This window comes from Fusarium redolens (assembly GCF_020744475.1).
Source record: "Fusarium redolens strain MPI-CAGE-AT-0023 chromosome Unknown BKA55scaffold_8, whole genome shotgun sequence".
In the NCBI taxonomy this organism is placed as follows: Eukaryota; Fungi; Ascomycota; class Sordariomycetes; order Hypocreales; family Nectriaceae; genus Fusarium; species Fusarium redolens.
This window is the reverse complement of record NW_025763671.1, coordinates 1,744,162-1,756,371: the sequence shown is the minus strand read 5'-3', so window position 1 is coordinate 1,756,371 and position 12,210 is coordinate 1,744,162. Positions and strand designations below refer to the sequence as shown.

At 47.5% G+C, this 12,210-nt stretch overlaps 9 protein-coding genes across 9 annotated transcripts; 2 read left to right on the top strand and 7 right to left on the bottom strand.

The window, feature by feature from the left end:
- Positions 1 to 200: 200 nt before the first annotated feature.
- On the bottom strand, positions 201 to 794 carry BKA55DRAFT_676034 (uncharacterized protein; the record flags this gene model as incomplete). Its single annotated transcript, XM_046198084.1, has 2 exons — positions 272 to 794; positions 201 to 213 (listed from the first exon to the last, which is right to left on the bottom strand). Exons 1-2 carry the CDS (start codon positions 583 to 585, stop codon positions 201 to 203), a joined length of 327 nt encoding a protein of 108 aa, XP_046049545.1. The 5' UTR covers positions 586 to 794.
- Positions 795 to 835: 41 nt separating this feature from the next.
- BKA55DRAFT_690458 (uncharacterized protein) lies at positions 836 to 1,840 on the bottom strand (the record flags this gene model as incomplete). Its single annotated transcript, XM_046199500.1, has 2 exons — positions 836 to 1,260; positions 1,438 to 1,840. 2 exons carry the CDS (start codon positions 1,838 to 1,840, stop codon positions 836 to 838), a joined length of 828 nt encoding a protein of 275 aa, XP_046049544.1.
- A 439-nt stretch (positions 1,841 to 2,279) lies between these two features.
- BKA55DRAFT_569054 (2-nitropropane dioxygenase) lies at positions 2,280 to 3,594 on the bottom strand. Its single transcript, XM_046192882.1, has 2 exons — positions 3,058 to 3,594; positions 2,280 to 3,011 (listed from the first exon to the last, which is right to left on the bottom strand). The coding sequence occupies exons 1-2, from the start codon at positions 3,496 to 3,498 to the stop codon at positions 2,400 to 2,402; spliced, it is 1,053 nt and encodes a 350-aa protein (XP_046049543.1). The 5' UTR covers positions 3,499 to 3,594; the 3' UTR covers positions 2,280 to 2,399.
- A 360-nt stretch (positions 3,595 to 3,954) lies between these two features.
- Positions 3,955 to 5,232, bottom strand: BKA55DRAFT_511326 (uncharacterized protein; the record flags this gene model as incomplete). The annotated part of the gene is made up of 1 exon (XM_046187699.1): positions 3,955 to 5,232. One exon carries the CDS (start codon positions 5,230 to 5,232, stop codon positions 3,955 to 3,957), a length of 1,278 nt encoding a protein of 425 aa, XP_046049542.1.
- Positions 5,233 to 5,929: 697 nt separating this feature from the next.
- BKA55DRAFT_690455 (uncharacterized protein) lies at positions 5,930 to 6,277 on the bottom strand (the record flags this gene model as incomplete). Its single annotated transcript, XM_046199499.1, has 3 exons — positions 5,930 to 6,105; positions 6,155 to 6,167; positions 6,242 to 6,277. 3 exons carry the CDS (start codon positions 6,275 to 6,277, stop codon positions 5,930 to 5,932), a joined length of 225 nt encoding a protein of 74 aa, XP_046049541.1.
- Positions 6,278 to 6,567: 290 nt separating this feature from the next.
- Positions 6,568 to 7,217, top strand: BKA55DRAFT_375643 (ribosomal protein L38e). The gene is made up of 4 exons (XM_046185915.1): positions 6,568 to 6,739; positions 6,792 to 6,825; positions 6,892 to 7,020; positions 7,077 to 7,217. The coding sequence occupies exons 1-4, from the start codon at positions 6,710 to 6,712 to the stop codon at positions 7,121 to 7,123; spliced, it is 240 nt and encodes a 79-aa protein (XP_046049540.1). The 5' UTR covers positions 6,568 to 6,709; the 3' UTR covers positions 7,124 to 7,217.
- Positions 7,218 to 7,310: 93 nt separating this feature from the next.
- BKA55DRAFT_594349 (uncharacterized protein) lies at positions 7,311 to 7,940 on the bottom strand (the record flags this gene model as incomplete). The annotated part of the gene is made up of 1 exon (XM_046195661.1): positions 7,311 to 7,940. One exon carries the CDS (start codon positions 7,938 to 7,940, stop codon positions 7,311 to 7,313), a length of 630 nt encoding a protein of 209 aa, XP_046049539.1.
- A 127-nt stretch (positions 7,941 to 8,067) lies between these two features.
- On the bottom strand, positions 8,068 to 8,888 carry BKA55DRAFT_375769 (Glyoxalase/Bleomycin resistance protein/Dihydroxybiphenyl dioxygenase). The gene has a single exon (XM_046185916.1). It carries the CDS (start codon positions 8,781 to 8,783, stop codon positions 8,361 to 8,363), a length of 423 nt encoding a protein of 140 aa, XP_046049538.1. The 5' UTR covers positions 8,784 to 8,888; the 3' UTR covers positions 8,068 to 8,360.
- A 1,532-nt stretch (positions 8,889 to 10,420) lies between these two features.
- BKA55DRAFT_511552 (ribosomal protein S5 domain 2-type protein) lies at positions 10,421 to 12,000 on the top strand (the record flags this gene model as incomplete). The annotated part of the gene is made up of 2 exons (XM_046187720.1): positions 10,421 to 10,663; positions 10,717 to 12,000. The coding sequence occupies 2 exons, from the start codon at positions 10,421 to 10,423 to the stop codon at positions 11,998 to 12,000; spliced, it is 1,527 nt and encodes a 508-aa protein (XP_046049537.1).
- Positions 12,001 to 12,210: the final 210 nt, after the last annotated feature.

Sequence of the window (12,210 nt, the reverse complement as noted above, 5' to 3'; positions counted from 1 at the left end):
GAAGTTATGGACCAGTGCATCGTGACACGAGTCTCCAATAATGTGCCCGCAGGGGAACAATAAAGTAGAATGACCTTTTATTGGGGCGGCTTTGTCGACATCTTGGCAAGGTCTTCGACAGGCAACACAATGAAACCGGAGACACGCATGTTGCAAAGTCAAGAAATTGATCGTAGACTCCTTGTCGTTGCTGTGGAATTTCAGTGTGGTTTTCTTTAGCCATTCGTATGCACTCGGCGCGTGGAATTGACTGGGGAGACCTAGATCGTACTTCGAGATCACATCGAAGAACAGATCGGGCATGTGTGGGAACAGTTGTTTCCGTATGACTGATAAGCTCATGATCTCGTCCTCAGTCGACTCGCCATCCCTGTGTTGGGCATCGGTCATCTCATCGTCTTTCGATGTCTCTTCTATTTTTTCTTCTTCCATTGCCTTTTCCTCTGCCGTAATTCCTTCTGTCGTTTTGTTATCGCTAATTTTGTCGTCGGCCATCTCGTCGTCAGTCATTTCATTGTCTATCGATTTATCGTTGACAACCTCATTGTTGGCCACTTTCTTATCGGCAATCTCGTTGTCGGTCATGATGATGATATCCTCAATAATGTGTAGAATTATTTTTGTATGAGTGACATTGGATGTATGGTTGATGTTGAAAGAGGTCAGTCAAATGGTTGAACTGCAAGCACCCTCTACTTGTGATTCACATCCCTATTCAAGGCAGGTGGTTGTCAAGCGCTTCCTCCTCGTTACTATACTTGGCAATAAGGTACTCTCAATTCTACGTCTCAAGCCTCTAACAAGTAAGGATCGAAAACCCACACTCAGCAACTTCTCAGCCGAATGCCTTCTCATTCTTCCTCTGAGGCAGATTATGACGATTCATCTCGCTTTCACGCCTTCTCTTTGGTAACTCTCCCGGCGCCAAATTAAGCTGATCTAATGAATGGCCTACCCAAGTATATCGCAGCCAACTCAACGGTCTACGCCTCTCAAACGAGGCTTTTTGGTGTTCATCCCTATAAAAGAATGCCAGGATCGTCTGAATCATAAACACAGCTGCATTACCTGTGCATGACGATAGTTTTCCGAATCGAGTATCTTCAAAGCGAATACCCAGACGCTCCAGAACATGCTCAAATGCTGCTGGTTGTTGAAGGCGTGTCTCAAATTGCTTCTCCTTCTTCAAGTCCCATATCTGCACGTTGGGTTCCGCTAACCATTCCAGACGAAGTTGCAACAGCGCAATTTTGACGGGTTCTGCGTCGAAGGTCAGAAAAATGAGCTGTCGAAGACATCCTTGCTCGACCTCATCTTTCCGTCGGTTCTTTTTTCTCAGCGCTGAAAAGACTCGATACAATCTGTACGTAAGATCACTCTCCTGGACCCTTCTTGATCGGCCAAAAGCGAACAAATATGGCGATTGATCTGATCAACCTTGGTCCTCGAGCTCTTCCACGATATAATGAAGAGGAGTCATGTATTTGAACCAGGACGATCCACGATCTCCAGGCATGACGCCCTTACCACGGTCATACAGGATGTCTCGCATGTCGAGATACGCGACTCCGGCCTCGACGACAGGGTCGTGTCCATATGTCGGTCCATCTAGCGATACGCTACGCTCTATCCCGCAAACACGATGGAAATCCAGAGAGATAAGGATGTAATCAGTGTCAGGCATTTTGACGAACTGGCTCGTCTGGGTATCTAGTGTAGGGAAGACGTTTTCCAGGCTTTTGGGAGGAACGGCACATGATTCGCAAGGGATGCAATCCAATTCTTCGTCAGAAATGGATGTGTTGGACGAGCAACTCTCCTCGTGACTCGAATTCGACATTTTCAGAGTTATATCGAAGTGAAGGAGGATCTCAGGGGAAGCTCAGGTAAGGATTCGAAAGAACAGCTGATTTCGAACTCGTTGATTTCACTGCAAAACACACACAGCCGAGCAATCAACCTGCCATTTATATACGTTGAATTTCCCGTACTCCCAAGCATTTTTGTAAGTGAACGGCGACAAATCAGGTCTGTGAGCAAGAGTCTCATAGAGTTTGTCAGTGAACCGTGCCATTGTTTGTCCTTGGCTACCAATACAGCACAATTCAGAGCGAAAGCGCTGATCTCAATCATGTCAGAGCATCGGCCACGGGCAGAAGAAGATATTCTCCCGCTGTAGTAGTCACATTTACCCAGCAAACACAACTTGAACCTCGAAATTTACTGCATCCCGTTGAGTGAGGGGATTGCTTTGCAAATTACAGTTAAGGGCAGTAAAGTAAAAGCTTCGCATGTGATTAATATCTAATAATTCCAATCAGTTCTAACCTCATTACTCTTCGTTACAACAGTCTACCCAAAAGCACCATGTGGAGGCCAAGCTATCCTCTTCGTGAGATTTACAGTCTTGGGATAGCTGTTAAATATGTCCCTCCCAACTTGAGCATATCAACAGCTTCCTTGACCATCTCATCAACAATTTCCCCAGCTGGCTGGATCTTGGTGATGGCTCCAGCAACCTGTCCCATCAAATGCGGCAGGTCGAAATCGTTGCCATGCTCAAAGTCGTACTCAATTGGTACAACGCCCTTATCGCACAGCTCCTTGATCTTGTCTGGCTGCTCATGCCACTTCCTGATATAATCGTTCGTCTTCATTCTCAGTGGTCGTCCAGAGATAACAAGGGTTCGCTGCGTATCTTCGTATCCACATGAAACAACCTCTTTCTTATGTTCCTCGCTACAACTAGCTTCAACAGAGGCAACAAACCGTGTACCCACCCATACGCCTACAGCGCCCTGCATCAATGAGCTCGCAAGACTTCTTCCAGAGGAAATACCTCCAGCTGCAATGACCAACGCGGGCAGACCCTTGAGAAGAGGAGGGTGGTACTTTGATGCAACGTCTGCGACTGCGGGGATGAGAATGGAGTTTGCAACATCTCCTGTGTGACCTCCTCCTTCGCCACCTTGAGCGCAGACCATATCAACTCCAAGCTCGAGTGCTTTGGTCTTGGACGTGTCAGTGAATAGCAGCAAACCCCTGTCTGTGACTTACTGCATGCTTAGGATGGCCAACCATGTTCATGACCAGGATACCCTTATCATGAAACCTCTTAATCACCTGCGGTGGTGGTACACCAACAGCACTGACAAACAGCTTGGCACCACTGTCAATGATGATGTCCACCAACTCATCCAACTTTCCACCAGTGTAATCATGGTTGGTCTTACGCGCATTGCCTCCGATCTGAGGCAGGGCGAGATCAACACCAAAGGGTAGATCAGGTCGTGAGAAGTTGGCCTTCATTTCTGCGATGATCTCTCGAAGTTGATCAGGTGTGTACTGAAAGCCACCAATTATACCAAGGCCACCAGCGTTGGATACTGCTGCTGCAAGACGACCACCAGACACCCTAGCCATACCGGCGAGGATGATGGGGTGCTTGATTCCCAGCAGGGATGTAAGTGGTGTTGTGATGGGGCCTGGAGGTGCCATATTGTGATATTACGAATAATAATAAGAGGTGATAGTTTAGAAACAGATCAAGTATAAGAACACAATACAGCTGGATATTGGCCCTCGGCCCTTACATATCTGTGGGGTATCGGTTCTTTAAACATCATCTCAACCGATCTACCGGTTTGCGGGGGAGCTTTCAACCAAATCCGAGGCATTACCGCATTAGGTTACCAATTCGCGTATCTCATGTGCCTTCGACTGCGCTTTGAACGCTTTCTACATAAAATGCCGACACCGGTAATGCATTGCCTTTCATTGTATTTGTGCATATTGTGTTCCCATTGAACGCTGCATCTAACAAGTTATCCCGTCTCATTCCCGTTTCATCGTTGGCTCAAATTCCATACTTGGCTCAATGCTGGTATCATACATGAAAATCCGTGACTCGCTATCATCCCTCATTAGGTAGTATTACAGAGAATTAAGTCCTCGTCATTGGAAATGCGGTAAGCGCGCTGGAACGAAATCTGTCTTCTCCGGTGATTTTGTGCCATCGGGCTGTGAAGCACTCGGCAGGTCATCTTGTGTCGTGGGTTTGTCTTCGACTTCTTCAACGTGGTGGTAGGCGGCTTTTGAGGGCGATGCTTGATAAACATCATCCTCTGCAACTTCTGGTTTTGACTCGGAGATGGATTTGGGGCCAGATCTCGGTGTGAGGCCTTTTTCTGCCGCGAGTTGCGCTGCTGCTTGCTTCTTCCTCTCGACATCCTCGTCTTGTTCTTTTCGTAGCATATGCTCTTCTTGTTCCAGGTCGTGTAAATTTGGTGCCTCAACATCTGGCGTTGCAGAGAACGATGTAGATCGATGCTCCATTCGGTAGTCGTCCTTGGAAGAGACTGATCCTAATGTCGTCCGCGATACTGTTCTTGACCCTGCCAAACCACCCGCTGGGCTTTTACCCTTACTGCTTGTTCTCCCGCTTCTTCCGCTTCGATCATCCTTTCTAACCATGTCGTATGTTACTTCGTCATCGAGTGGAATTGCATCTTCTTCACCTTCGCCGTCGCTTGGGAATAAATCACCTCGTGATCGATATGAATCTGATGTATCGCCCGACCCTGTCGTCCCGCTGCGCTTTCTAGTCACTGGTAGGTCAAATTCGGATCCTTCGTCAGAATGTAGTAGTGGTTCGTTTTCTCCTTCGCCATGTCGTCGTGGATGGTCTTGTAGATCTGCCGCACTAGGTTTGTATCGTAGAGTACCGCCCATCTTCCATGGTAACTTGCTGAGGAATCCGATCGGTTGTGTACTAGGGATCACGGTCGGGTCATCGTCCATACTTGGTTTTCGTCTTCGGTCTCGGGTTCCATAGCTCATGCCGCGTTTCCTGCGCGGTTGTTCAGTTTCTCCCCCGGTGTGTCTTCGCTGAGTGCCAGTCCCAGCCAACAATCTATCCCAATCCTCATTCCCCCATGTGCCGAACAGACCACTCTGCTCTTCCTCATACCAGTCATCATAAAAGTCGAAGCTGTACTCTGCCCTACTATGCGACAGCTCTCGTTCTCTGCGCTTTCGTAGACGTTCCTCAGGGTCACCTAGACATACTGTCGTACACTGTTCAATAGAGTGCGCGATGGAGGAAAAGCATGGGCTAATATAATTATGTTGAAAGGTCCAAATTCCTGCTGCCGCATTTTCTGTTATGGTCTCGGTATCGTGGGCAATTTGGTTCCAGCGTTGGCGCAGTCGGGGGTCCTCGAGGAATGCCATTGTGAAGATAGTGGATATGACGTCGCAACATGGAAACGTCGAGGTCGCAATGTGTTTCAGATGGAAGAGAATTCAGAAGAGCAGATGATTATTTTGGGTGTGGGTTAATTAGTAGACATGATCGCAAAGGCGAGGATTTCGCGATCAGCCATCAGAAGTATAATCTCGTGAGCGACAGGCTATGATTGAAGATCAGAGTTGATTGTAACTGTAAGACAGCGGTTGTTGTGGCACGTGCAGCGAGGTGAGACGATTAACAGTTGGGCTTGTTGGGTGGTTGGTTGAGTGGAGGTACTTTGAAACGTGGTTGTCTGGTGGCTGGCGATCAAGTACTGGATCCACTGGGCTTGACTTTGATATCTATGATACTTCAATGTTGTAATTCGATGAATCTTGACATGATGAACCTTATTATTTTGGGGGAGATAGCGAGGCGGGATCTTGTCGAGTTGTCCAAGCTTACACTCTATTTCGATTTGACGTTACATTTGTCTTAGACGAGGTAAGAAAGTATTCGTATTGAGCAGTCTGCAGGTGGTATCAGGCAACGCAAGAGAAACAATAAGTAGTACCAAACAGTCCAATAATCTCAAGTTCTGGTATCCTACTTCCTTGGGATACGCATATTCGCTATCACTCTTTCGATAAGCTCTTCCTTGGTGGCCTTGGGGTCGGGATGTAGATTTCTCTGGCTGCGTTAGCCTAGGTCAACAGCTGTGAGTGATTCACTTGCCTTGTTCAACCACAATTGACATTCTTCCTTTGTCCATGTTTTAGGATCACCGGTAGGGTCTGGTTGAGGTGGGAAAACACCCTGACCATCGTTTCCCCAGATTGTGTATGCCGCTGCCATAGAAACAACGCCTCCAAAGACTGGGCACATCAGTTACTGTGGCTTACCCTGCAGATGAAGGATACTTACAGAGAACGACGTTCTACGGAGATGTTAGTGGTGTTTGAGCCTGGTAGATGATAGATATCAATCTATCACTGTGCATTTCGCTCTTACCTTGGACTTCATAAAGTTATCGAGCCTAGTGGACATGTTGACGTTTTTCGTTGAGAGTCACTGACGTTATCAATCAACTTGGTGATAGGAGTTGAGGAGAACCAAGTGACGTTGGGCAAATAAGTCAAGAGAACAATAAAAATAATACAAAATAAAGATAATTAGCACCTAAATAGTCAAACTTTCAATATTCGCAATCACAGTGAAAGGTGGCCATTTCAAGATTCCTGCCTGTTGCCTCAAGGCCTCGTCTCATCCTCGTCTGCGCCACGTATTCTTACGCCACATCTCGGTGGATCGGCGACCAACTCTCCCGAACCAGTCCAGCAAACGACCATGGTCCGTGCACTTCAAGGCCCCGCGAAAAGCAGCGCACAAAATTAATTCTCCCCAAAATCATATCGAAATCGTCAACCCGTGCCTTTGACAAGTTTCCGTTCAACCCATCCACCTTGAACTACCGCCAAGATGCCTCAAGAGGTCGCCGATATCAAGAAGGTATGAGATACCATTGATTGCGGAAGAATCGAAATACTGACTCAATGTCCAGTTCATCGAGATCTGCCGTCGGAAGGACGCCTCCTGTACGTTTTGACGAAAAGATAACCTCCCACGAAAACGCAATTCGATTCTAACAATTTGCCCAACAGCCGCGCGGATCAAGAAGAGCCAGAAGACCAACAACATCAAGTTCAAGGTCCGCTGCCAGAAGCACCTCTACACCTTGGTTCTCAAGGACACCGACAAGGCCGAGAAGCTCAAGCAGAGCCTTCCCCCCAGTATGATCCTCCGCCAGGACACCACGATAGCTACAAATCACTGACACAGCACGCAGACCTGCAACTCACCGATGTCTCCAAGAAGACCAAGAAGTCTGCTTAAGAAGGTGGTTTGAATAACGGGTTTACTCTGGGTGTGGGAGGATTTCACATGCACGAATGGGCGTCTCGGGATACCTTGCATTTCATCATGTGCTCTGAAAGGAGGATACTCGGATGAGTCCAAAAAAATAAAAAGAACGATTCGAGTCACAAAGATATTGGGTTTTTGCGTGATGAGTGTTGAATTGCTAATTTAGAAAGGGCTTGTGTTCGAAGCGGGAGACTTTGGTAGCTTCGAACCTCACAGCTATACCGGACTCGATCACGTCTTCGAAGCCTGGGGATGCGAGGATGACCATATTTGAATCGTCACCTTCTATCTTCCATCCTGCCCACATTCTTTGACCTGGAAGTGTTGCGGATTGGGTCTCGATGGAACGATAATCTTTTTCGAGAGTTGCTTTTTCTTCGGGCTTCACTGATATCTTCCAGACCTTGACCGATCCTCTGGCAAGAATATCTCCTCGAAATTCATTTTCTCCAGCTGGTTCCAGATGATACAAGGCCACAGCGTCTTTGCCTTGACTGATGAATTCTTTGAGCTCCTGCATTAGAGAGATATTCTCTCGACTTTGGATCCATTCATTGTGACCATCCACAGATTTCCATGGTGCTGTGAGAAATAGGTACGGTGCTTCGCCATCGGTGATCCAAATGTCGGTGGTATAGTTATAGGGTTTTCCTTCAAGGAGATTGGGTTGGTGTTCTCTGATCCATTGAGCTTGTACTTGCTGGGTTTCCTTGAGGATGTTTCGTAGCCTATCCTCATCGTACCCCGGTTTTAGTTGGATGAAGGCTGTTTCAATGACGCCGGCCATTGTATTGACAAAAAAATTGGGTTGTTCAATTGGCCTAGAGGTTCTAGATGCCTTTGATCGTTCATGATGAAGCTGAATTAAATAATCAGTTAATCAGGCATCTTTGACGACGTTGAAGCGGGGTTCAGTTGATGATGCGCCATTGAGTTGCCTGGGAAGGATCACAGTCAGCAACGTAGTCGTCAGCCATATGATTGAATGCTAGCCGTAGTCCAAGGAAATTTCCGTTAGTCTGATATGGGCATCGTCTCAACCTTTTTGTCCCACCAAATCTTTCATTATTAACTCTCATGATACTCTCAGAAGATCCTCAAAATGATAGCCTCAATTTCGAGACTCTCCCCAGTTTTGTTGTACCCTCAGCCTACCAACTCACTGTCAACAACGACATGCGTGCAAATAGCCTCGACACGTCTCGAATCATTCCGTGCCTGGATTGCCGCCTTCCAGAAACTTGAAGAATGTCAACTTATTCCCATCAGGGTCATTGATAGCGAACTGCCGATAACCCCATGGCTTATCTTCAACGTCTTCTTCAATCACATCACTTCTCTGACCCTTGACAGTATCATGCAGCATGTCCAACTGCTCTGTACCCAATGCAATGTATGCCGACCCTGGTTTGAAAATACCACTTTCAGGTTTGAAGAAGTAGATATTGGCTGCTGCTTTGTCCCCTGCGAAGATTGAGCAAAATGTATAATCTGAAGACGGCCCGTCCTCTGGCTTTACCCCGCCCAATTCGAATCCAAGAAAGTCGACATAGAAATCAAGGGTTCTCTGTATGGATTTTGATTCGAACGTTGGAATGATTTTCCATGCTGAAGAGATTGGCGCGGTCATGCCGTGTCTGTTCAATATAGTATTCGTATAAAAGAGATGCGAATACGAAAGTGTTTCAATGCATTTAGCAGCAAAAGAGGAGCGTTATGTATGCGACAATTGATGCACTCTTTGTTGTCCAGTAACAGGCTACAGCTTCTCCAAGTACGGATACGGCCACACCAATGAGTTATAGCTGCAGGCACCAGCATGGATATTTTCCCGCCTGTCGTCATATTTTAGCTTCGCCTCGACGACGTAACTGCAAGCCTGCAAGTTCCAACGACTCCAAATGTTTCGTTGCTTCGGCAGATATTTGAGGCTGGCTCAAAGTCTCATAACCTGATTTATAGAGACTCACCCGACCAACCAGAGTGTTTCCTATCACAATCAACGTCTTGTCTGGTGTATCGATCAACGGCTGAACCAGACGGCTCATCCGGCACGGCACACAGGGTCACACGGTTGGGTTGCTGTTGTATGGTTCGTTCCTATTGTCATCATCATCAATCACGCGGCTACAAATGCCGATGCCTGTTTCTTCTGTATCCCTTCTGCATCTCTGCTTCAACTGATAGGCATTTCTGATTCTGGAACCTTGAACTACCCGGGCATCGCCGGCAAACTAGGTTCATATAGTTTTGCTTGTTCGATTTTCCACTCTCGGTTGCTGCATCGACAAATCGCGGGAGACGGGACGTCTAAGTCGTGGTGGTGGGCTCAGCTCAGTCTCCAGATAAACCTAAGCCCAGCTGGAGACTTGACTTTAGCGCTAGACCGCTATTTTGAGTTCTTCCAATTGGAGGCTTATCATTACACATTCAGTTCAACAGCAGAGGACAGATGCTGTGAGTTGTTGGCAACGTCTTGTAGGCATCTCATATCAACTCAACTCAAATATGAAGACGAGATAATAACGATAGCACTTAGATTGTAACCCAAGTCTCTTAGCCCGTCTCGTTAAAGCAGTTAGTTCCACCTCACCTTGTTGATCGTTGGTAACTGTCATCTGCACCATCGAGGCACTCACATCCGGAACCTTTCCTATTTCGGTTGACGGGCGTTTCCCTACATTGTCCTGCTCCTGCACTTTTCCATTGGAACGAAGCAAGTGTGAGGTGTGTCAAAAGGCAGGTACACTGATCTAGGGAGAGAGGTGAAAAGTGCGGGGGACTCAATTACCCGTTACGCCAACAATTCTCAGAGGCCCATCAACCTACGTCTAGACTTCAGCTAACGTTTCTTCTGTGACTCTACTAGGTTTCCTGATTCCCATTCATTATCGTCTTTGGCTTGCATTGCATTGTTGGGAGTCGAGGTCCGTCTGTTGTTGCCCGCTTCCTTCCTAACTATTTTAACTTATCACACCCCCGCTCTCGAATTTAAAGAAGTTACTTTCCACCCCCTGACGATGGTCAAGAAAGGCAACCACTAATTTACCGAATTAAGCAACTTTCCTCCTTCATCTTTCTTCTTATACTTTTCTTTCCACCGTTGAAATCAATTATCTTCATGCAATCCTTTACTACTATTTCTCGCTCTACAGCACTTTCACTTTCTACGAAACATACCGCACAGACATTCATCACGACAGGGGTCAGACCACGTAGTTGGAGATAAGATCAACACCAAACAACACGCGCGACACAATCACTTCCATGCCCTCTTTGACCCCAGTCATGGTTAACGGGCTCAATGGCAGCAATGCCAACGGCAACGGCAACGGCCACGGCCCTGCCTCCGATTCCGGCTCTGAAACATCTGGTGACTCCAGCAATGGCAGTGCCCGTCGTCGCATGAAGTTGAATCGCAAAATGTCAAGCCCCATGGCACCTCCTTTCATGGTATCAGCACCAGGAAAGGTCATTGTTTTTGGAGAACACTCTGTTGTCCATGGAAAGGTAAGTCAGCTCCATGTTATCGCCAATTGCATGCTCACATGATTGGCGCATAGGCAGCCATTGCCGCAGCCATCTCACTGCGGTCCTACCTTCACGTCACCACCCTCTCCAAGTCGAAACGTACCGTCTCGCTCCGATTCACCGATATCGATCTCGTTCATACCTGGAATATTGACGACCTGCCATGGGAGGCATTCCAACAACCCTCCAAGAAGAAGTCGTACTATTCTCTCGTAACAGAACTCGACCCTGATCTTGTTGCGGCCATCCAACCACACATCGAAGTTGTCTCACCTAACCACCCAGAGGAGATTCGAAGAGTTCATCATAGCTCTGTGTCAGCTTTCCTCTACCTCTTCCTATCGCTAGGATCGCCATCCTTCCCTCCATGCCTATACACTCTCCGATCAACAATACCAATTGGCGCTGGTTTGGGCAGCAGCGCGTCAGTTTCAGTATGCCTTTCAGCGGCTCTTCTTCTTCAACTACGGACACTATCTGGACCTCATCCAGATCAACCTTCGGAGGAAGCACGACTTCAAGTCGAACGAATTAACAGATGGGCATTTGTGTCAGAAATGTGTATCCATGGAAACCCTTCTGGCGTGGATAATACGGTTGCGACACAAGGTAAGGCCGTGGTGTTCCAACGGACAGATTACTCCAAACCACCGACGGTTCGACCATTGTGGGATTTCCCTGAACTGCCTCTGTTGTTGGTGGACACTCGACAATCCAAGTCTACCGCACACGAGGTTGCCAAGGTCTCAAAGCTCAAACAAACCCACCCTAAGCTTGTTGGCACAATTTTGGATGCCATGGACAAGGTCACGGATGCCGCTTCTGAGCTCATTCACAACGCCGCTTTTGACAGCGATTCGGAGACGGACCTCGGCAAGCTGGGCGAGTTGATGACCATCAACCATGGTCTATTAGTATCACTAGGTGTTTCTCATCCACGTTTGGAACGAGTGCGAGAACTGGTCGATCATGAGGGTATTGGATGGACAAAGTTAACTGGCGCTGGCGGCGGTGGATGTTCAATCACTCTTTTACGACCAGGTGTACCCACAGACAAGCTACAGAAGCTCGAGGGACAACTAGAATCTGAGAATTATGCCAAATTCGAGACGACTCTTGGTGGTGACGGTATCGGCGTCCTTTGGCCGGCTGTCTTGAAGAACGGCACAGAGGAAGATGACGAGGGTGGCATGGAGATTGATCTTGAGAAGTTCTTGGAAGCCGAGGGCACTGAGGGTGTTGAGAAGCTCGTCGGAGTACATGGCGATACCGGAGAAAGGGAGGGATGGAAGTTCTGGCGAGTTGAAAGCCAATAAATTACTAATGAGACAGAACGTACTCACTTTTGAGCATTTACTCCGATGTACACCATGTGGTCAAGCCATGCAACGTCAAACATGACTAGGATTTAGAGAAGCGGTGGAAAAGGCCTGTTTGGTGGGAGTTTATGGCATATATATGATTGTAATCTAGTAATGCGACATGCTCTTTCTACTCACTTCGTTTGGGCACCGTACTCTGGGTCT